Genomic DNA, 21,525 nt, shown 5'->3' with positions numbered 1-21,525 from the left:
TCCCCACTCATTTCCCCCAACCCAGTGCTGCGCTTATGACCCTTCAGACTCCCAGCTTGCTAGGGTCTAGGGTGAGTGACTGCAGCACCAGGTAAAATGGCCCAGTGATAGACGATCACCAGTGATAGACAATCACGAACCAACCAGCAAAGTGACACCAGCGAGCGTTATTTTGTAAGCCAGCGGATGCTGGCTGAGTAACACCCCTACTCCATCCCAGCGGCTGTCAGCTAAAAGGCTCACTGTGCGTCCCTTCATTTCTGCCATCCCTGGGAGAAGCTGTGTCTCTCAGCAGATGTGCTCCTTCCTGAGGGGTTGCGGGAGGCGGGGGTGTTGTTTCACTGCATCATGCTAGAATGGCAGTGACCCTCACGAGGGCAAGCTCCCGCCTTTCAGCGCTTCAGAGGCATGGTCCTAACAGCATAGCATGGGTGCAGCTGCTTAGCTCCTCTCAGCTGCCCTCTCCAACCAGGCAGGTGGAGCCACACACTTCCCAGCGTCTTTGGGCTAGATTGAGCTCAGCGGACTGGAAGGGAGGAGAACACTGCAGGCTGCATCCCCAGCACTGGCCGGGATGAGGTGCCAGTTACAGGCAAGGCCAGTTGCCGGATCGGGCTGCCAGCCACAGAGGCACCGGGAGGGGATGACCCAGCCTGTGTAGCCAGACCACTAGGCCTCACGTAGCCAAAAGTGGGGGAGGGGGGCACAACTGCTTGGGTCACAGCCAACCCCAAGCTGGGTCTTCTTCCCCACTGGCAGCATCCCAGACTAACAATGCGCTGCCCCTGCACAAATCACAGCCCTGGGCCTGTTCTTAGGCCCAGACAGGCCTTGCCCCGAAGAGCTACTGGCAGTATGCTGCCAAGCACAATGGGGCCTCCGTCCTGCCTGGGGGGACAGTAGGCACTACCACAATATACATCATAATAATGAGGCCTTGGTGGCAGGGAACAATTGGCAGGGAATGGAGAGGAAACGGTCAGCCTTCTGGCTGCTGGTGACCCTCTACACCGGTGACAGGGGCTAGTGCTCAGAGAAGGCGGCTGGGAGCCAGCCCTTCCCCCCCGGCGGGTTCCTTCCACTGCTGTAACACACCCATTGTGTAAAACGCTGGCAAGTCACTTAAATGCCCCGTGCCTCAGTTTCTGCAGCTGCAGCAACTTTTAAGTGAGGACTCACAAAGCGCCTGTCGAGCCTAAGGTGGAAGACGCGAGGGCGAAGAGTTACTCAATGACAGAAAAGGAGCACTCAGCCAGGCTGAGGTGCTGGGGGCCAGTGCAGGGTTGCTGCCAGTAGCCCATTCTCCAGTGCTTTACGATACTGCCCTCTGGAGAACAACTATGGGGTTAGCCAGGATGAGAAGAAAGGCTAAGACACAATGAGGGCAGCCAGGCTCTGTCAGGCAGCCTGTTTGTTGCAGTGCTTTCAGCGATCATTTGGTCCATGCAGAGAACAAACAGACAGTCACCAGAGTCTCCCAGGTGCCTCTGCACCTGAGTTTTGTTACTTCTCGCCATGTGCCACGGGCCTGAGTTTCCAGCCTGAGTAGTTTCAACAGCAGCCCCATCAGAGAAAAGTGAACCCGGCAGGCAGCCCAAGCTATTGCGAGCCCTTAGGCAGTTGACAGCCCTTGAACAGGTGGGCTGGTTGCTATCCCCAGCCAGGTGGCTTTAGCCTGGGGGGGAGCCTCGCTAGGCTGACGTTTCCATGGTGACAGAGCCCCAATCCTGGCTGTGTATTCTTTTTGATCAGCTGTGATCAGAGCAGTTCAGCTCAGGGCTTCAGTCTGGCCTCTTCTCCCACTGTCGCTGCTCACCAGGGTGGGGGATTGGCACAGGAGGAAGGGCAGTGCAGCCAGCAGAACGCAGCCCCCCTACACACACCAGAACACCTGCACGCCTTTGTGCCAGTCCCCAGGGCTGTGAAACCCTCCAACTCATTGACATTTAGGCTCAGCAAACACTATGGTTGATTGGGGGGGGCCCTTTGACAGGACCGTTCTGAACTTAATTTGTGGTGGGGGGGAGGCTGCAGAGGTAAGAAGGCAAATAGCAGGAGATGGTCCCTGTTGTCCCACCCCCTGGTAAGGGATTGAGGGAAATGGTCCCACCGGCTGCCTACTTCCCTGAAAGAGGGATGAGCCTAAGTAAAATAAAAGTGAATGAACACTTTGTGGGGGAGGAAGCATGAGCGATTGGACTCCCCCTTCTTTCTTAATACTTGGGGGGCGGGGTCACACTGGGAACCACCAGGTTCTAAAGTCAACTCTGATGCCCTAGCACCTCCTCGCCCAAAGCCACTGTTTGGCGCAGCACGGCAGGCCAGCATGCTCGGCCAGGTTTGGGGTAGGTAGTGTCCGTAACATAGGCTGGGCACTCACGTCTCTGTTGGCCGGTTAGTTGTACCTGGGCACAGTGGGTGTGAGAGGCTAGCACAGTGGTGAGTGCACAGTTTGGCTTTACACTCACTTGGGACAGCCTCAGACGCTGGGGTGTGGTACAAGGCCATGGAAAAAATCAGGCCCCGGCTTCTCCGTTGCTGCAGCTGTACAAGGAGATTGGCTTTCACTAGACACCCATGGCTCTGAGGAACCCAAAGGAAAAAAAACTGTCTGGGGGGTGGGGGGGAAGTTTAAGAATCCAGGGATCAGCTAATTAGGCTTAACTATGTCAGTCCAGGGTGGCCGATTAGCCTAATTAAACTAGCCATTTGATTGGTCAGGGGGAGGGGTGTGTGGCCTTCTCAGCTGCAGCACGTGAAATCTCTTCTAAATACAGTGGCTGGTCTCTTTTCAGTTAACTGGGTGTGGAGCCACAGCTTCTAGCTAGGAAAGCAAAGCTTAGTCCAACCGGGCATCAGGCTGGTTGAGGAAACTGTTTCCTGTATATTACTGGCAACCAGCATGAGGACCAGAGAAAGCACCTCCCCTCCTCCCTCAATGGGTTCTAAATAAACTTGTTGAAAGGTCACCAACTTTATTCTCATTTTAAAAAATGGGACTTTTCCGGCTTCTGGCATCTCCCACTCAGGGCACTCCAAGTGATCCACAAGCATGAGTGGATTTAGAATCACAGGTATCCTTCCAAGGTAAGCTGCATCACTACCATTTTTAAAGATGGGAACCTGAAGGTGTAGAAAAGAGAAGTGACTTGAATATGGTCACATTAAGTCAGTGGGATAGCCGGAGAGAGAATCTAGATCTTGCAACTCCTCAAGACCATTCTTCTTCCCATCCCAGTCTGTCTTCATCCATTGTTTCTACAAGCTTCGAAGAAAGAGCTCCAGGATATGGGCTGAAGAGAGTTCATAGCCTTAAGGGGCTAGTCCAGCCCGAATCTCTTATGGCCTGGGAATTAGCTACCCATTGTCGGCTCCTCCTAGTGAGTCATTCTAATGACTGCTATGCGTCTGCATTTTATTGACCTTGGAAGAGAACCCCCTCGCTCTGTCCTTGCTTCCCTTTGACACAGGCTCTGAGCCCGAGAGCACCTCCTTACCTCGGATGTTTTCAGGAGGCTCCTGTGGAACAGATTTGGGTCCAAGCCCTGTTGGGTTTGCTGGACGCCGAACAGCTTGAAATGGCACCAACAGAGAGAACATCAGCTTAATGTAGACACTGTATTTGTTCCTCATAAAGGCTGTGCAGGGAGCTTCAGTCAGACACATTGACTCAGAGGGTGGAGCAGTATCAAATTTCTCCTCCCCCCATCCCAATTTCTAAAAACCATCAATGCTCCATGGACATTAGGGTCTTCAACAAGGGTTAGAAGCAGTAAAATTATCTTTCCTCATGCAAGGAGCTGCTGGGTTTGCTGGCAGCATATGGCTATTCTACAGACTACACAGGAGAGGAAAGTTGTGGCTGGAATCTCACCAGCTACAGAGGATCCTCTAGCCACCATTTCTAACTCCTTCCTTAAACAGAAGGGATGCCTGTTAGCTCACTTGGCAACAATCCAAATGGTAGAAACTTAGGTTGGTCTTGAAACACTTTTAACTCCATCCAGAGAAGAAAGCATCTGTCCCTGTTAATTGACAGAATGCAAGACAATTATTTTCTTCTTGTTTTGTTTAAATATCTTCAGCTCAGAATCAGCTGGATTTCACATAATCAACTCAAACCCGATGAACAAACTGCAGATGGACTATTTGAGAACACAGATCTGAGGAAACTCCCGCACGGTGGTCAGACATCACTGGGAGCCCAGCCACTTCTAATGTACCTTCTCAGGTGATAGTAAGTCTTAGCACTTATATAGTGCTTTGCATTCATAGATCTCAAAGCACTCTGCAAAGGTGGACATCATTAGATCTATTTTACAGACAGAGCAACTGAGACAAGGGGAGGGGAAATGACTCAACCAAGGTCAGATTCAGATGCAAAGCTAGAACTAGAACTTGGGGTCACAATTATTCCATAAAGGCCATTACGAGGACCCTACCAATCTGGTACACTTTTAATCAGCACAATCTAGCATAGATATGGATAATACGTGTCCATCTCTCCACACACAGTACCATATCTACATGTAGTTTAGAGCTGGGCCCAAGCCACAAAGATTTCAAATGCCCCAAAATTGGGGCAGTGTTTGGCTTCAGGTTTTTGGCTTGACATTGTTATGGAGATAGGGACCAACAGTGAACTCCAGAACTAGGTACGAATTCCAGCCCTCCATTCCAAACCCCTCGCATTTCCAGATCTTTGGTTTTAATGTGGGCCCAGCGCTAATACACATTATATTCTATATTAAAAGGGATGCTAATTTATACAGCAGGAACTTGCCAGGGGCTCATTGACTGGGAAACAGGGTTGGATATTGCCAGTCTGCTGCCAGCACTGAGTGTATCAGTATGAACCAGGAAGAAGGGGCACTAGGCAAGGTAAGCTGAGTCTCAGGCTCCAAAGCCAACTCCTGAGATTCCCTCATGTAGTATACAGCGCACCATAGTCACATAAACACAGGGCAAGAAGCCAAGGAAACATAGAGAGTCTATACGCTAAACAACACATTCCTGACAATTTACAAAGTTACTCCATTTTACAAACACAGTCTAAACTCAGGAATCTACTAGATTTCCATGATCCTCACAGTTCATCGGAAAACCAAGCTGAGAACAATCTCTTCTACCATTTATCATCTTCATCTTTCATGTATATGACTAAACCCAGAGGCTCAGTCTAGCCTCTTCACATTACCAGTGGTGTGCAGGGCATAGACAAAACCAGAGCCTTTCCCAACTGGGCTAGAGAGAGAGAGATGCATGGAAAGCCGAGTTATAATTCTAACAACAAGCAATTTCTAAGTATCAGTCCCTACGTGGACTGTACTAGCCTGTTATACCAGTTCAGCAGCATGTCTCCTACCTTCTTTTCCAGGATCAGCCTTGGACTGGGGGGAGCCCACCTGCAGTGGGGCAGCTGCCGATGAGCTGGTGAATACTTGCAGAGGTAATATAAGAAAGTCACATTACAAAAGAGGTTGAAGCAACTTGGATTTATGAGATGAAGGGCCAGATCTCCTGCTGACATAAATTGGCAGAACCCCATTGACTTCACGGACTTATTCCTGCACCTATACAACTGTGCAGCTTGCAATGTTTCAGACTCCACCCAAGTTATGTATGTACCACCGCAGGCATTCCTTCATCTCTGAGGCCTTCGCCACTAGAGGCACTGTGGGATACTGACCAAGTGCATAGCCAAGGGCTATAAAGTGTAGAGATCGACTGCAACACACGGTCACTGGGAGCTGCAGGTGTTCTGCCCCCTCAAAGTCAGGCCAGTTGTTTAGGTGTCTAGATAGGGATTTAGGCATCTAATTTTACACACCCATGTCTGACATTTTTGGACCCTAAGTAGCTTGACAAAAATTTCAGGAAATTGGCAGGGTGCTAGAACAGTGTTTATAGTGTGAGTGCTGAAAGCAGAAACCATTGTTGGAAACCATTACTGCTGCAAGCCAGGGGGTGCTGCTGGACCCCCAGTATCCCCAGGTCCAGTACCCCTGAAGTTGGTATCAGAGGCAAGATTAGAACTCGGGAGTTCCTAGCTCCCAGGGCTGTGCTTCAGCCTTGCCTATTTTCTGAAAAATCAGTGAAGGAACTCAAGAAACCACTGCAAAGAAATTAAAACAACAAGATGGCTGCCCATCTGTGTAGTTCCCATTGAAAATAACTCGCTGTGTGCCCTCCCCACAGGGTCTGTAGCAAATCCTAGTACCACAGTTTTGTTGACAATCTTCATTCTTGCGAGTGTACAAACCAGGAAGTAAAATGAAAAAGCCATGTTGTTAACTTCAAGCTTCAGTTGAGTAACAAAGGAAGAGGAGAGGAGAAAAAAAAACCCTCAATCTTTGCCAGATTTTAAAGAACAAACCCAAGAAGGAGAGAAATGTGATTTCCCAGCCCCTATTAGGGGATTATAAACAATGCAGAGTAAGAAATATATGACAAGCTCTAAAAGTAGGTGACAATTTCCTTTTCATTGAGAAAATGGAAGCCGATTGATATTAATATGGTGTTAAAGAGAATATGAAAAAAGCCCCTCACTAACTGGCAAGGGTTTAATTAGTCACAATAAAAAACAGCCCTTGAGGCATTTTGCTTTTTAGTCATTCACACACACCTCCACTTGGTCCTCTTTACAGAGTCAGGAGAATTATTAATGCTCTTTATCCCAAGAACTATCCCCTTTGTGATATTCACAGATGGTTTTACATTTCAGGGGTGGGTGTGAGGTAAAGACACAAATTTCTCCTCCAGACCCTCTCAGTTAAAATTGGAGTACAGCAAAAATCAGGACGGTCCCATCACTGAGCTTTTTCAATGCAGACAAGACGTGTTCTAGGTCTTGTCTATACTGGGGAAAGAGGGTTCCAGTAAATTGGATGTTTCTTACACTCTCCCAGTTGTGGGAAGCATTTGCTAAGTGCATTTGAGCCTCACATTGAGAAAAGGCTGAAACTGGATTGTTCAAACGTTAGGAAGCCAACAGAAAATAAATAAATATGGAAGTGGAGTAGCTAAAATTTATGTAGGACCTATATAAAACTGACGTTTTGCACTCCACTTCTGCTCCTTCTGTTGGCTCTGTCAGAGCAGTTAACCAACAAATTGCTTTTCCCAGAGCTGAACTGATACCACAGAGATGGTTAGACCATGAACCAAAAAAAAAAGAGAGGTAGAGAGAAGTAGGGTTTTTTGATCACCCCAAATTTGGGGAAAGAATGTCACTGCCTGACAATGGAAAGCAGAAAATCTGACAGAATCTGACAAATTTCTATGAGGAAATGGGAAAGGAAATTAACAGATAAAGTAAAGCACTTGATTAATTTCTCTTCAGCTTGACTCCTTTAGTTTCCTTTAGTTGTCTCTCCCCTTCAGTGTCCTTTGGCTGACTTTAGTTTATGTCCCTATGTTTTTAAATGCACGCTATTCCACCTCCCACCTTGGATTTGCTCCTTGGTAACATGAAAGGCAAAAGAGGTTCATACTAACACACAACCACAGATCCACCTTGACCACAAAGAAAACTACAAGCGGCTAAAAGGAGCAATCATCTAGTGAATCTATGCAACTTAAAGATCAAAACCAAATCTAATCTGCTCTTCTAGTCTACGTTCCACAATCTTCTCCCGACTGCTCCAGCTAGTACATGAAAGCATAAATGGGGAAGGGGGGAAAAATCAGTCTAGCTTTAAATACCTGCTTTTTTCTGCGTCTCTTGGATAGGCACAGAGGCAGGGAGCTCAGCTGGCTGTTTGGCAGTGACTGCTCAGGGTGGGAAGCAAAAATTGAGAGGGTAAAAGAACTGAACACATGCCAAAAGAAGGAGAAACAGCACACAGACAGGGAAGCATTTTAAAGGAAACTTTATACATTTCTTTATGGCTAAAGCTGTGTTTAAAGTACAGCTGGGACCTGAGCAGCAAAATTCAGACCTGGATTTTGAACCCATCCAAAGGGGCAGGTGGAGAACGCTGGGGTTCTGGCCCAGGTCTAGGAGTAACTCCACTGACGTCAATAGAGTTACACTGATTTTAAACATATGTAGCAGGGCCAATCAGAATTAGGGCCTCGTCTTTGATTCCTGTATGGACCTGGTCATGTACACGTAATGTACTGTGGCCACATGTGTGCAGAGGCCATAGCCATCCATGGGGATCAAGTCCAGGACTTTCACACCCTTGCCATTTCAGCCAGAGGAGTAACTGAGTTAGCTCTCAGTCCGTAGCAGGCTGTTTTTCTCATCAGGACCAACCATGAGATGGAATCACAATGACACACATTAAGTCAGTAGAGGAACAAAAGAGAAACGAGAGGCTCGAAGTTCAGCCCTACCCACCCCAATCTAGAAACATGGATGTCGTGCTGCAAATTTTGCAGCCTGGCATCAGTTAATTCAATGGAAGAAACCGGTTTTGCACAGAAAGTGGGTCACAGGTCACCTGCTCTTTTTGACAGGCCATTAACAGATGAGCAGCTCTCTGGAAGGGTCATGTTTAAGAACAGCTGGGAGTGTCATGCAGCCCTTGGGATCATAGTTTAAGCCTCTCTTCCCAGCAACCTCCAGTCATAGATGTGGTTCTTCAAAAGCTTTGGAGTCACCCTGAACCATCTGGGCCTTGTGGGGCTAGAAAGGCCACGAGAACAGGTTTTATTGTTGGCATTTGTTCTGATCTGGGTTAGAACCTAGAGCTGCAGATACTGCCTGGGAAAGGAGAAATCATTAACCGAAAAGTGAGTGGTGTAAACCAGAACCTTGAGAGAGGGGCTGGTTCCAGCCTAGAGAATGACAAAGGTCCTGTGTTCAGGGGAAGATGGTTTGATTCTTCTCTCAGAGCTGTTCACTCTCTCTAATAGAAATATGCAGCTTTTCTGCCATCTCCCCCTCCCCTCCACTCCCCCCACTCCTCGACAGACCCCAAGCATACCAGGGAGCCAGGACAGCAGATCATTAATTGCACCATAAGAGACAGATGCTCAGCAAGATGCTCCCTCTCTCTCTCTCTAACACACACACACACACACATGCACGCGTGCGCGTGCACGCGCTATACACAAAAGCACCTCTATGGTCAAATATGGATAAAAATCATATGACATTGAGTGCATATTATGTACATGTAACCCAAGTTTCATTATTACAGGTATGTAGATAATATACACTCATTCTTCACTATATATATTAGCATAGATGGGCAAGTATTATTTCTATTTTACAGATGAAGAAACTGAAGTGACTAGCCCAAGGTCACACAATGCCTTAGTGGAAATGGAACCCAGTTTCCTGATCCATCTAAACCCCCATTGTAAGCACTAAACCATGGTGCTTCCATGGATATATCTATATTTGCATAAACACATTGTGGCATTGTGGACTGTCACATGTGGGTAGGAGGGGAAAACCAAGCAGCTGACTCCAATTACCTACTCCACTCAGAGGTTGCTGGGAATGGGCAGGACCTGGGGTTTAACTAAACTCATTCCAGGGCTGAGAGGAGGAGAGGTAATACCCAAGGAGATTGGAGGCTGAAGGAGTGCTATGTTGGGGGAGGAAAAGATCTCAGAAAGGGTCCAGAGAAGAAACTATCACCCTTGGGGAAAAGGTAAGGTACTGAGTTTGGGGAAAGTTGGGCACAGGCTGGGGGGCCGCCTCCCTAGGCAACTATGGATTTGCCTGAGAAGTCAGAGAATTTATAGGGCAATGGGACTGAAGACTTTGGCTGTAGATGATGATAAACTAAATACAGGTACACCCCTTTATAAGTTCTTCTACATTCCCTCTGGTGTTCTTTCTCCCGCCTTCCCACTTCTGTGGTGGTCAGGGTCCTTCTGGCCCACTAGGCAATGGTGACATTTGGAGCTGTGGGATCTGGAGCTTAGCCACAGGGCTAAGTCATGTTAGGGATCATCTGCTGAATCCTCCAGGGATGGTAAGAATCCACCAGCTTGCACACACAATCAAGCTTTGCCTTTCCCTCAACTGGCTTCCAGCAACTCCCCCAGAAGACTGAATGTTACTAATGTACTGTGGGTGGAAAATGTCCCCATGGGAAAATCAGATCCAGAAAGCACAGCAGCAGAATAAGTGCATGAGGCTTGTAAACTAACAGCAGAAACATTTCATTTCCTCTTCTCCAAAAGAAGAGAGAAACCAGGCCTGCAAGTAGTTTTAAAAAAATCAAACAAACTACCTCCTCACCCAAAAAAGTGATACAAGTTATCTCTACTAGGCAATCTAGAAGATATTAAGAAATAATGTTCTGGGACTTCCAGCGTGTGTGTTCAGCCTGTCCCCAAGCATTTTATGGAATCATTCTGATGATCATTAAAGTGTGGCTCTTCCCTCTAAATCCACTTTTTCCAAATGTAAAACTTCACAGATTATATCCTCAGGTCCTGCCAAGAGGGGCTTGGTACAGGACTCAAGAGGCTGAGGAGTAGAGCAAAGATAGCTGTTTCAATTCCTGGCCCAGCTTAGAGCACCCTTAGGGCTACTCTAAATTACACCCCCCTTGTAATGGGCCTTGAGGGCCCACTCCATTAGCTGGGGAAGCACTAGAATGCAGCAGTGCTCAGGCCAGGCCCTCTTTCCCTGACCATGCCATTATGCTATGGAGAATTCACTGATGCAAGAAAAATCCTCAACTGTCCACTCAGTCCAATTTTCATCATTCTGCTGGAAGGTCAAAGCAGAAGTAGGAGTGTGGAGGTCCTGCCCCTGCATTTTGAAAACTCCTTATTAGAGTTGTGCAAAGAGGAGAGACACAAAACCAGCCTTCTAAATCCCACATGCCCCTTTGCTTGGGGTGAATCAAGTTTGTTTGTTCTTTTCTGGTAACAGGCAAATAAAACAGGCAAATAAAACCTCAGATTTATTTCTCCACCATCCTCGGCCTCATTATAGTACACACAGAAGAGCAACTTTTGTGGCTCCGCTATTCATTCTCAGGAGGACTTTGAAAGGCTGCTCTCAGAGTAAAAACTTCAAAATGATATCTTTAGACTCCCTCACATTCTAGCTCTGGCCTCTGCTTCCTGGTCTGAGGCAAGGGGAAATGATGCTCCAATAACCTCAGAGCAGCAGCAAAGGGTAGATGGACAGATGAAGGGTCATGCAACAACCTGCCTCTTCTAAGGAGCCGACTTTGGGTTTGTGGTTCACTGTTGTTGCTGAAGAGGGAAGAATCTGTGTATTATTAATGTTCAAGGCCCAGATGCCCTTTCCCTGAATTGATTTAAATTAGGGATCAACATTAATTAGACTTTCTGCTGGCCTCAACCCATCCAGTGTGATTTTTTTATCCATGTCCCCAGAAACTCCTACAAGATGGATGAATGAGTCAGACAAGATAATCTTCCTTTTACAGCTAATCATTGCCATTCAAAGAGCTGCAGCGGGAAGCAAAGCCGGTAGAGAAATAAGGAAGTGGAACAAGCTAAGGGACCTATCTGTACTAGCACGGGTAGGATCTGCCTTGCGGGGTGGAGCTTGGCACCCACCTGGCTGCTGCGTGGTGACAGGCTGATTAGTGGCAGTGGGAGTGGTGGTTGTAGTTTTGGGTTTTGTAGTGGAAACTTGCAGTGGTCGTTCATACACTAACAAGAAACAAAGAAAAGAGGTGGAAAGAAGGCACTGGAGGAGGCTGGAGGGTCTTTGTGGCTCTCGCTGTTGCTTCTTATGGTACACAAAATCCCAAGCCCCTGGGCACCTCCATGATCTATTTTCATGGTGAAGGAGGCACACAGGACCTGTTCCCACTCGAGTCAATGCCAAAACTCCCATTGAATCTAATGGAAGAGAATTGGCTCTAAGTCCCTGTAAATTCCAGCCATTACTATTCATATAAAGGAGTAACAAAAGCTGCTCATTTCTCCTTCCTTACTTGAGTCATCTCAGAGTCCTGAGAGCATGCCTGTGGGAATGGCTCTCACCTGGCCCCATGGGTTCCCATTCTGCAGTCACCAACCAGCACTCTATAGAAATTACATCAACATGCTGTCCTGGGGACTTTATCCAGTACATTACCAAAGGAGACTAACAGTGACCACTACAAACCAGCCCTCAGCTGGCGGTTACAGAACACAAGGACAGCCTCACTCCTGAGAGTATGTCACCTACCAGGAACTGGGGACACTGATGACCAAAAAGCTGCAGGATATGTACAGAAGAAGCTGCTGGGTTTGGGGGCGGGGGGAGTAACCAATTCCAGAGAGAATTTAGCACTGGGATAGTGTTATATCTGTGATCAGAACCCAGGAAGATTCTGTGTGCGCGTGCATGTTTCGGTTGGGTTACTACATAACTTTACTTTGTTGGTACGGATGTTGGTTTCAATACTGACAACTTTATCACTAACTCATTGTTAATTAAGCCTAAAAAGGACAAGACAGAATGAGTGTCTGTATCATGACGGGATAGATAAAGGCAAAGAGAGGCAGGAGTTGTACAGTCATGTGGGATCAGAAAGAGGCCACACAAGCCTTTCCTGTCTGAAAGCTTGACAATAGCTGTGTCATCTCTCTCCTATACATTTGAGCTCTCTGATGGCAAAGATACTCCAAAGCAAACCTCCTAATCAGCAAAACAATTCCCTTTAGACCACCAAAAGGTGATCATAAAAATCAAATGATGTCCCTTTCACTTAATAAATTCCAAAAAGCAAACACTGGATTATTTAATACAATAGGCCAAATTAATCACTGGTATAACTCCTGAAAAGTAGGGGAATTACCCCAGGGATGACAGAGTAATTCAGGAACACTACTTGATACCATGAGTTGACTATAATATTCATTCTATTCCAATTCTCATTGCTCTACCAGTAATAATAAAATGTGAGGGATTATAATGAATATAAATTCTTCAACCTATGTCCCTGAGTCCTTGCTTGTCCCACAACCTCATGTACTGTAGATTATCATGTTTAATTTCATAATAACCCTTAGCTAGTTTAAATACTTAATTCAGGTCACCTCTTGTCTTCTGTGAAGGCTAAATAATCCCTCTTTAGCTGCCCTATGCTCATAAACAAGCCCATCTATCCCATTCACCATCTCATTTCCACTGTGTTCTCTCCAGCTTCACCATATGGTTTTCAGAGAGTAACCTGAGCCACAAAATGCAGATCTATATTCCAGGTAACCCAAAGTTTGAAAGTGCTTGGTCTGCAGAAATCCCCACTGAAATCAATTGCTTGTGCCTCAAATATTACATTTATATATACTTTTTATTTTTAAATGGATGGCATGATAGGCCCAAGGTAACTCAAACTGGATGCCATATCCAAGAATTCAAAAACAGCTCCTTGGAGCAGGAGTCTGTAAAACTGGGGGGAAAATTTCACTGCAATCATTGGTTTTTTTGAAGAAGTGTGTTTTTTTTATTTCCTTTCCTGTTGCCATTCTAACGAACCTCATGGGGAGAAACCATGCCAGAGAAAGAAACAATGAGGTTACTGAAGTCAAAGAAGGAAAATAGAAAGCTCTTTGATGGGACAGACAATGAGAGACAATTAGAGGAGAAGACTTATTGCCTGGCAGATGATAATGAGCAGAAAAAAACCATTTGTCTCCCAAGTGATGTGCACAGGGCCCATGCGCTGAAGATGTCACATGCTAGCAGTTCAGTTACATTTTTTACTTACTGCCAAAGGCTGAGCCTGCAGCTGCACCTGGAGGAAAAGAAAAGAAACAGGGTCAGCAGAAGCCAAGAAGCCATTGTGCTAATTAACATGAGCCTTGCTGATAGTTGCTCCAGCTTGCTGCATCTTAAAAGCAGCCTAAGGCAAACCGTAGAGGTGACCAGACAGCAGTAGTCTTGAAAATGTTTGGGTCCTGAGGCACAGGTTGAAATCTACCTGCAGTGGCTGCGGGAAGGAAAGCCAGCTTGCCTACTGCTAATAGAATTTCTTCTTAACCCTTTTCCTGATCTGCCATTATGCCCAGTAAGGGTCATGTATGCTTTTGAGATTTGTCATAGTCTCTTCTGAGAAACCGTGTGATGTGAACTCAGTCAGTGCTGCTACGGCACTTGCTCCACATCGCCACTGCCGCATTCCCAAGGTGCGGGCCCTGACTCATGAGTGGATTTTATTGGGGTTGGTATTTTTCAGGTTGGAACAGAACACCTAGCAATGGAGGTTGTGGGAGACGGGAAACAACATCTGACCTGAGGCTGGGAGGTTTTGGTAGGAAGAAATTGCCTCTAAGTTGTGTATTCAATAGGGGTGAGGCTGAGGGTGCCAGCTTCCAACTCTGCTAGTTTATTGGTCACAGGTGGGGGGAAAGTTTGAGGACTGTTTAAGGTCACATTTAATCCAGATATTACAGTGGAGATAAACATCCAGTAGTCAGGTTTCCCCAACCATAAAGAAGGTGGCCAGCAATGAAAATGCTACGACGACTGGTGAGAAAGGCCTTTGGAGAATTGCTTCTACTCCAGAAGTTGGCCATAAATCTGCCAGAGAGAAAGTTGAAGGGAGAGAGGATGAGGTGGGTACTGGCAGGGGGAGGGAAAGAAGAATGAGTGACAGAAGTCCAAAAGAGCGAGAAATGGAGGGAAGGGAAGTAGGGATAAGGAAAGTGAGGAAAAAGGAAGGGGAGAGAGAAATGGAGAGAGATGGAAGGAAAAGAGAGAATAGCATGTCATTGTTCCTATAAAACACCAAAAAACACTTCTCCCAGGATCCTTTGAAGGAACACAGGCACTTGGCGGTAGCTGACAAGCTTGTTCCCTTTTAAAGAACCAGCACATCTACCATCCCTGGCACACACAAAACATTCCTGTCACGGCCTTCGGAGCCTGTATTTCAGCTTTGATCATCTTAAAGCACATAAATCTTTCAGAAATGGAGGGGGAGAGAAAAAAGGATTCTCTTTGGTAACGCTCAAGGCTGCTACTTAAAAGGCTGGAGTGGTTACTGCTGCTCGGTGACATTTAAGCAAGCCTGCTAATGTAAACTGGACATAACCCTGGAGATATTGGACTATGTCTGGTGTCATTCTCCACCAACATTCCCGTGCTCATATGATGATGATGGCTTACAGCCTTGATGTTTGTTCTTGTTTTCATGTGAGCATGTACCACAACACAAATGCAGCAGACAGTTAATTGCATGGGACTGTAGCTGTGCTGAGGAACGGGGACACTTTTGTCTTCTTCACTGTGGCTAGATATTCCATGATGTACATATGAATAGCTTCCAGCTGACAATATATAGGGCACCCAACACTCCTTTCCATCCTCCTGTTCTTCAGTCTTCAGTGCAATTATTATGCATGGAATTGAAGGTAAACACATTCCCACAGCTGCTTGATGATGTTTTCTTTAAGGGACATAGAGTAATTCAGAGTAAAATGCCTATTCAAGGCCATGGACCTCTCTGAGGGCCTACACCTAACCATCTGTAAGCCTGGATACCCTTCTGTCCATCTACATCCATTCACTCCAGCCACTCCACTACAAATAGTCATCAAGCTCCCCTTCCATCTACACACCTGTGATTCCTATGCACACTGAAAACCGAGCAAATGTTCACTTCCACTTGTAAAACCAAACCCGCCTCTTCTGCAGACTGTGCATTGACTCCAGGTGGAGGCACCCTGAAGCAGTGCTTACTTACACTTGCAGGCACTGTGCAGAGGGCCAGTGTGCGGGCTCAGTTTAGTATAGTAACTTACATGCATTAGGGGATCCATTGGGGAGAGGCAGGTAGGAGCCTGCCCGCCAAGATCTGGTACGAAAGTTCTTCTTGCACTTGCCACAGTCCTGGCCAGTGGTGTTGTGTTCGCACTCACACTGCAGGCTGCCCTCCTTAAAGGAGCACAGGTTGGCATGGAGGTTGCATTTACACCTGTAGGAGGAAAATGAGAGAAAGAGAGAGAGAGAATGGTACACAATGCCACTGTGGAACTCTGCCAGAGGATGTTGTGAAGACCAAGTCTATAACAAGGTTCAAAAAATAACTAGATAAATTCATGGAGGACAGGTCCATCAATGGCTATTAGCCAGGATGGGCAGGGATAGAGTCCCTAGCCTCTGTTTGCCAGAAGCTGGGAATGGGCAACAGGAGATGTATCACTTGATGATTACCTGTTCTGTTCATTCCCTCTGGGGCACCTGGCACAGGCCTCTGTCAGAAGACAGGACACTGGGCTAGATGGACCTTTGGTCTGACCAAGTAGGGCCGTTCTTATGTTCTCAGGACGGTAACCCATCCGCTTCCAGCTGACATGGACATGCTGTGTAGCTGAACGTACAGAATTAGATCCAAGCTAGTTACCCCTTCACAGCAGCTCTGACAAGGGTTTCATGTTCAAGGCACTCACCCATGTTCCTATTATGTCTGGCATTTGTGTTATAAGGATTCATTCACCTATGTATGGGGGATCTGAAACCTCTCTTCCCATGTAAGAGGTATCGTCCTTTACCCACATGACTGCAATAGGATAGGACTATCCATGTTTATAAATGATAGTAGTGAATGGCACAACTTAGCCTGGTAAGATCAAGGTTTCAGGAGACAGGAGACTCACGGAGCAACTGCATCTCTGGCCACTTTTATATTGGTGCCTAAAGATGGATTTAGGGGCCTGATTTTAGGCAACCAGCTTTGGCTTTACTTTCTAACGCTGTGCCTCTCTCTTCTCATCAGTGAAATGGGGGTAATGTTATAAGGCTTATTTATAACGTGTTTTGAGATCTTTGGATGAAAGGCATTATCTACATGTTAAGGTCTAAATTCTGTGCTGACTCATGCCCTGTGCAACACTACTGAATTCAATGCCGCTGCACCAACAGTCACCAAGTTTTAAGTGAAGATCAGCAAAATCTTTTCACCTGTGATCCAAGGCAGACTGATGTTAAATAAACCCTCCATATCAATCCAAAACACCATGCAGACCCCCCCCCACAGTTTCACGTGTTCTTCCCATGCTGAAATCCTAGGGGGATAAGATAGGGGAAGGCTGACTCTGAGAACCATTGAGATCACCCAGACCCCCCCATTTTCTTCTTCTGACCTATCTTGGGCCCTTAGACACACAGGATATTAGAGGAATAACTCATGTTTATATTAATGAGTCACAACCCTCAATCCCCAAGCAGGTTGTTAAAATTAAGAGCCTTTCTCCCAGGGGGTGGAGTAGTGATAGGGTATAGAACCTTTCATCTTGAGACCACCCATTGCAATCCAGCCCTGATCAGTGATGACTGAAAGTTATGACCAACTGATGGCTATTTGGTGCCCTGTGTGAAATTAATATAGTGAGTCTCAGGTCAGTTCTTAGTGGACAAAAGGCCACTTGTCAAAAAAAAAAATCCTCACAACTTGCTTCCTTTCTGGAAGTGTCCAGAGAAAACAAAGAATGAAAACAGTACTAAGCACTTTGCAAATATTAATGACTAAACTTTTAATGAGCCACTGCAAGACTGGTAGTCATTAAATACCCCCATTTTACACATAAGGACTCTGAAGAAGAGGGGTTAGGAAACTCCTACAAAGTCAAAGCTGAGATTAGAACTCAGGGCTCGCAGATCTAGGCTCAGGCTATGAGCCCTATAGACCACGGAGACTGAGTACCCTGCTTATCCTACAAGTAGTTCCTCTAGGTTAGGGTTGAGGTACAATGGGCGTGATTCTTTACTACCTTGCACTTTGTGTAATCATTTATATCTGTGCAAAGGGGGTGTAGAGCTGTAACCCCCCATGTAAGTGAGTGAAGAAATCTGATTGGGTAGTACTCATTTTTTACCGGTGTAAATGACCAGAAGGTGCATGGCAGTGGAGAATCAGGCTATTGATGGGACAGTGCATAGGAGAAGCTTGTCTGGCTACTTTCTCTGCTGTACCTGTTCTGGGAATAAACAGACGACATTAGTCTCGAGCCGTAAACCTGGTACTGTTCACCTGCACTATACCCAGTCAAGAGAGAAATCACAATCTCTTGTGGAAAATATTCCAGGAGCAGAAGTTTCTTTAGAATCTCCAAAGAGTCCCATACCCATGTTTCTGATCCACTGAGTCTGCCCTTGCTGTGATCCCATTTGTGCATGGCTGGAAGATTTCACTCATAAGTTATTTTTGTTTCCTTGTTCTTATTTCCGGCAAACTATTTACTCACATGCCATGCAGAAACTGGGCAGAGTCCCTCCTCTCCAACATACGATCCTTGCTCATCTCTGACCCAGGCAGAGAAGGAAATATACACTCCATCAGGGAGCAAATTTGCACTCTCAAGCAGGAGCTGCCAAACACAGCATGTTATGTTTGAGTGTCTGTGTTACTGCAGGTTGGCAATGGCAGGTAACAGCTGAAAGAACTAAAAACCATAGCACTTAAAAACACTGGGAGCAGCTTGTAAATCAGAGAGTCTGGAAAAGGGGGTGTTAGCCAGCACTTAGGAAAAAAAAGGTCCCCATATCTCAGCTGTGATGGGTTCTTCCTTCTGTCTGATTGAGAGAAGTTTCTGCACTGATGTCCTAACCCCCTTGAATAGGCAATGACCAGCACTCTGGAGCATGGAGCCGGACTCTGTGAATTATTTAGAGTCCACGGAGCATTGGCTCCCTCTCTTGCTATAAAATTAACAAAAGACGAAGGGGGAGAGGAGTAAGCAAATAGCAGGTTAAAACAGGTCAGAGCATCACCATTGCTGAGTTGGCCCAGGCTTGAGTCAGAGAGCAAGGGCTTCGGGGAGGTACAGCACTACTCACCCTTTGTGAAAGGGGACAACAAAGTGCATGATTCAACTCTAGCACCCACCATTTAAAAGCCAGCATACAAACACTCAGAAGCAGGGGTGCTACACATGGGTGGCAGCTCAGAAGCCATGACTTCACAGGCTAACTTCTTCTAGCTCCTCACTCCCCTTTTGACAGACACTCCAGTGGCCAAGGCCATGTGTTCCTCGTCTCGTTTTCTCAGCAGAGGAGAGATGGATTCCTGATGCTCCTGAGGCAACACTGATCCCAGGGCACAAGTTGTCCTCTCCCCCCTGCAGAGCTATTAGCTCCAGGTCAAGGGATGGAGACCAGATGGAAGCTTAAAGTATGACCAGTAGGCACATAGGCCTAAGGCAGATGGAACCCTAGCACTGTTGTGTGCCAAATGATCATAGACTATCAGGGTCAGAAGGGACCGCAGGAGGTCATCTAGTCCAACCCCTGCTCAAAGCAGGACCAATCCCCGATTTTTGCCCCAGATCGCTAAATGGCCCCTTCAAGGATTAAACTCACAACCCTGGGTTTAGCAGGCCAATGCTCAAACCACTGAACTATCCCTCTCCCCTACACTTAAGCTTTTCAGAAGAGTGGAGCAAAGGGCAACTCCCCCTCCTCAGTTCAACGGTGGAGCTGTAAGCTCGGTCAGAGCAAAGGCCTGGATGACAGGGCTCCTGGTTCTGTTCCTGGCTATGCCATAGACTTATAGGCAAGTTACTTCACCTCTTTGCCTCCAATTCCTCATCTGTAAAATGGGTCTAATACTTCCCAATGCAGCGTGGATAATGCTTAACCAATTAATATTTGCCAGTTGCTTTGAGAGCCTCAGGAAGGGAAAGGTATTATAGCTCATCCCTCTGCCGTGCACTCAGCTATCACATGACAAGGGGACCAAAAGCCATTACTGAGCATAGGCCCCTGGTACCTTTTACAATCACTCATAGGTCCACTGTTGTAATGACAACGCAGCTGAGTCAGATCACCTGCGAAATGTGACAGTGTCTTCATGCCCCCAAGGCCTTCCCCGATTCAGAAGACTGTTCACCACCAGCTGCATTCCCACCGCAGCAACAGAGGCTAACCAGGGTTATTCAGTCATGGCCTGTACCTCCCTGGGCAGGGCCTGGGCAGCTCTTACAATAGAAAGGTGTTGCTGAGCTGCTAGTCCACCTGCATGGTGCATTTTACTAAACATTTCTCTTAACTTCACCTGCAGTCGCATGGCACAATGATGGGGCAGAGAAGCTCACCAAATCCTCTGCCCTTTTGTAGGGCTTGCGTTTCTCCCCCACTCTTCTAGGGGGTTCCCTGGAAGAGCTGAGGTGCTGCACCCCACCATGGAATTTGAACCTGCTCCTAACTACTAGGCCTCAGATACCAAATCTCAGCCAGAGAGTGGGATGCAGCCCTGACTTATTTTGCAAGGTGCGTGAAAGAAGGGTCTCTGCTGGGAGCGGGTAGACGTGCACGCTCATGGCCCGCGTGCGCACACAGAGCTCACTGCCCATGATGCACAGTGGCCAAGCCAAGCGCCAGCTACCAGATCAGCACTTGGGGCTGCTCTCAGTCCTGGGGCAGTGGTCATGCATTCCTCTGTCACACCTGCAGGACATGGCTGAGGAAGGACAGGCTTCTTGGGTCAGCCACAAAATGCTTCAATCTGTCTGGCTGCCGGAGCACGTCGAGATGACTGGGCACTGTGCTTCCCAGAGAGGGCTCTCGCTCTCTAATGAGTGTAAACAAGCAAAATTAAATAAAGAGCAAGCAGCAGCAGAGACAGCCCGCTACCCTCCCCCTTTAGTCCCAGGTCAGCTATTTCTCGCTGCCTGGCCCTATCCATCGCACAAAAGTTACCTCATCCAAAGGATCAATTTTACCAGGGAATTGCTTTCTGAATTTGACCTTTGAGAATCATCAATCTAACCAGAAAACTATAACTTGAGCGGCCTGACCCCACAACACAGCACTTTTCAGACCAATCAATCAGGATGCATCATTTAATAATGAACAGCGGAGCAGCTTCAAATGGCCCAGGCTGCTGATCCCATTGCGCTGCTGTTGCCTGGAGCAAAACTTTCCACTCCCGTCCCCTATCCACATCCCCAACTGTCACCCCATTTTTTGTTCTGCTTTAACTCCTTCGTCAGGTTTGGCTGGGTGAAAACAACTCTCCTCCTCCCATCACCATCAATGCCTTCAGTTCAAGGACACACGCTTTAGCTTGGCAGCATAGGGGAAAGAGTGCCTTTCTCTAGCCAAGATCCAGCAGGCAGAGAACGGAGAAAATAGCATTAGTCCAGTCCCAAGAATTGCAAGTCCTGCTTCTCTTTGATCCTCTTTATCAGGTACCCAACTGTCTGAGCCAGGGCAGGACCAGGAAAAGGGGTTTAGGATCTAATCAATTATATTAGAGGGGTGAACAATGCCACAAGTCCTAGGACAGGCTACTATGCACCTCTCCATTCTCAGGGCGGCCACAACTCCTTTCCCTTTCTACCATTATAAAATGATTATGCCAGTAAGGTCTGTCTGGCTCAAGGGCTGCTAAGGGGAGAGAGCCTTCCCCCTTAAGTTGCTGGTTCAAGTCTAGACTAGGTGACAGTGGTTACGATTTGATAATTATTCAATGACCTTTGTGTGAAATGAGTGTGGTGGGTCTTAGTCCAGTTCCTCATGGGAAAGCTTCTCTAACACAAAAACCCAGCAGAGGAGGTGGCACCAGCAGAGAGGCCAAGTACTAAATAGGCCATAGAGTCTCAGCTTCCCTCATCCCCAGCCTCAGGGCAGTGTGGGGGAAGCAT

General features: G+C 47.0%; 1 protein-coding gene and 1 long non-coding RNA gene across 2 annotated transcripts in view; one reads left to right on the top strand and one right to left on the bottom strand.

Annotated features, from left to right (window-relative positions):
• The window catches only part of NTNG2 (netrin G2), an 80,657-nt gene that overhangs the window by 15,719 nt on the left and 43,413 nt on the right, over positions 1-21,525 (bottom strand). Inside the window, exons 4-5 of the mRNA XM_038375205.2 lie at positions 15,685-15,857; positions 13,650-13,676 (exon numbers count right to left, since the gene is read on the bottom strand). Coding sequence (XP_038231133.1) covers positions 13,650-13,676; positions 15,685-15,857 — 200 coding nt within the window. The remainder of the gene's footprint in view (positions 1-13,649; positions 13,677-15,684; positions 15,858-21,525) is intronic.
• LOC119844417 lies at positions 2,796-7,454 on the top strand. Its single transcript, XR_005289250.1, has 2 exons — positions 2,796-4,231; positions 5,378-7,454. It is a non-coding gene; the product is annotated as an uncharacterized LOC119844417 (long non-coding RNA).

The sequence above is a fragment of the Dermochelys coriacea genome, chromosome 16 (assembly GCF_009764565.3).
Source record: "Dermochelys coriacea isolate rDerCor1 chromosome 16, rDerCor1.pri.v4, whole genome shotgun sequence".
NCBI classification, from domain to species: domain Eukaryota; kingdom Metazoa; phylum Chordata; order Testudines; family Dermochelyidae; genus Dermochelys; species Dermochelys coriacea.
This window is presented reverse-complemented; position numbering and strand designations above follow the sequence as displayed.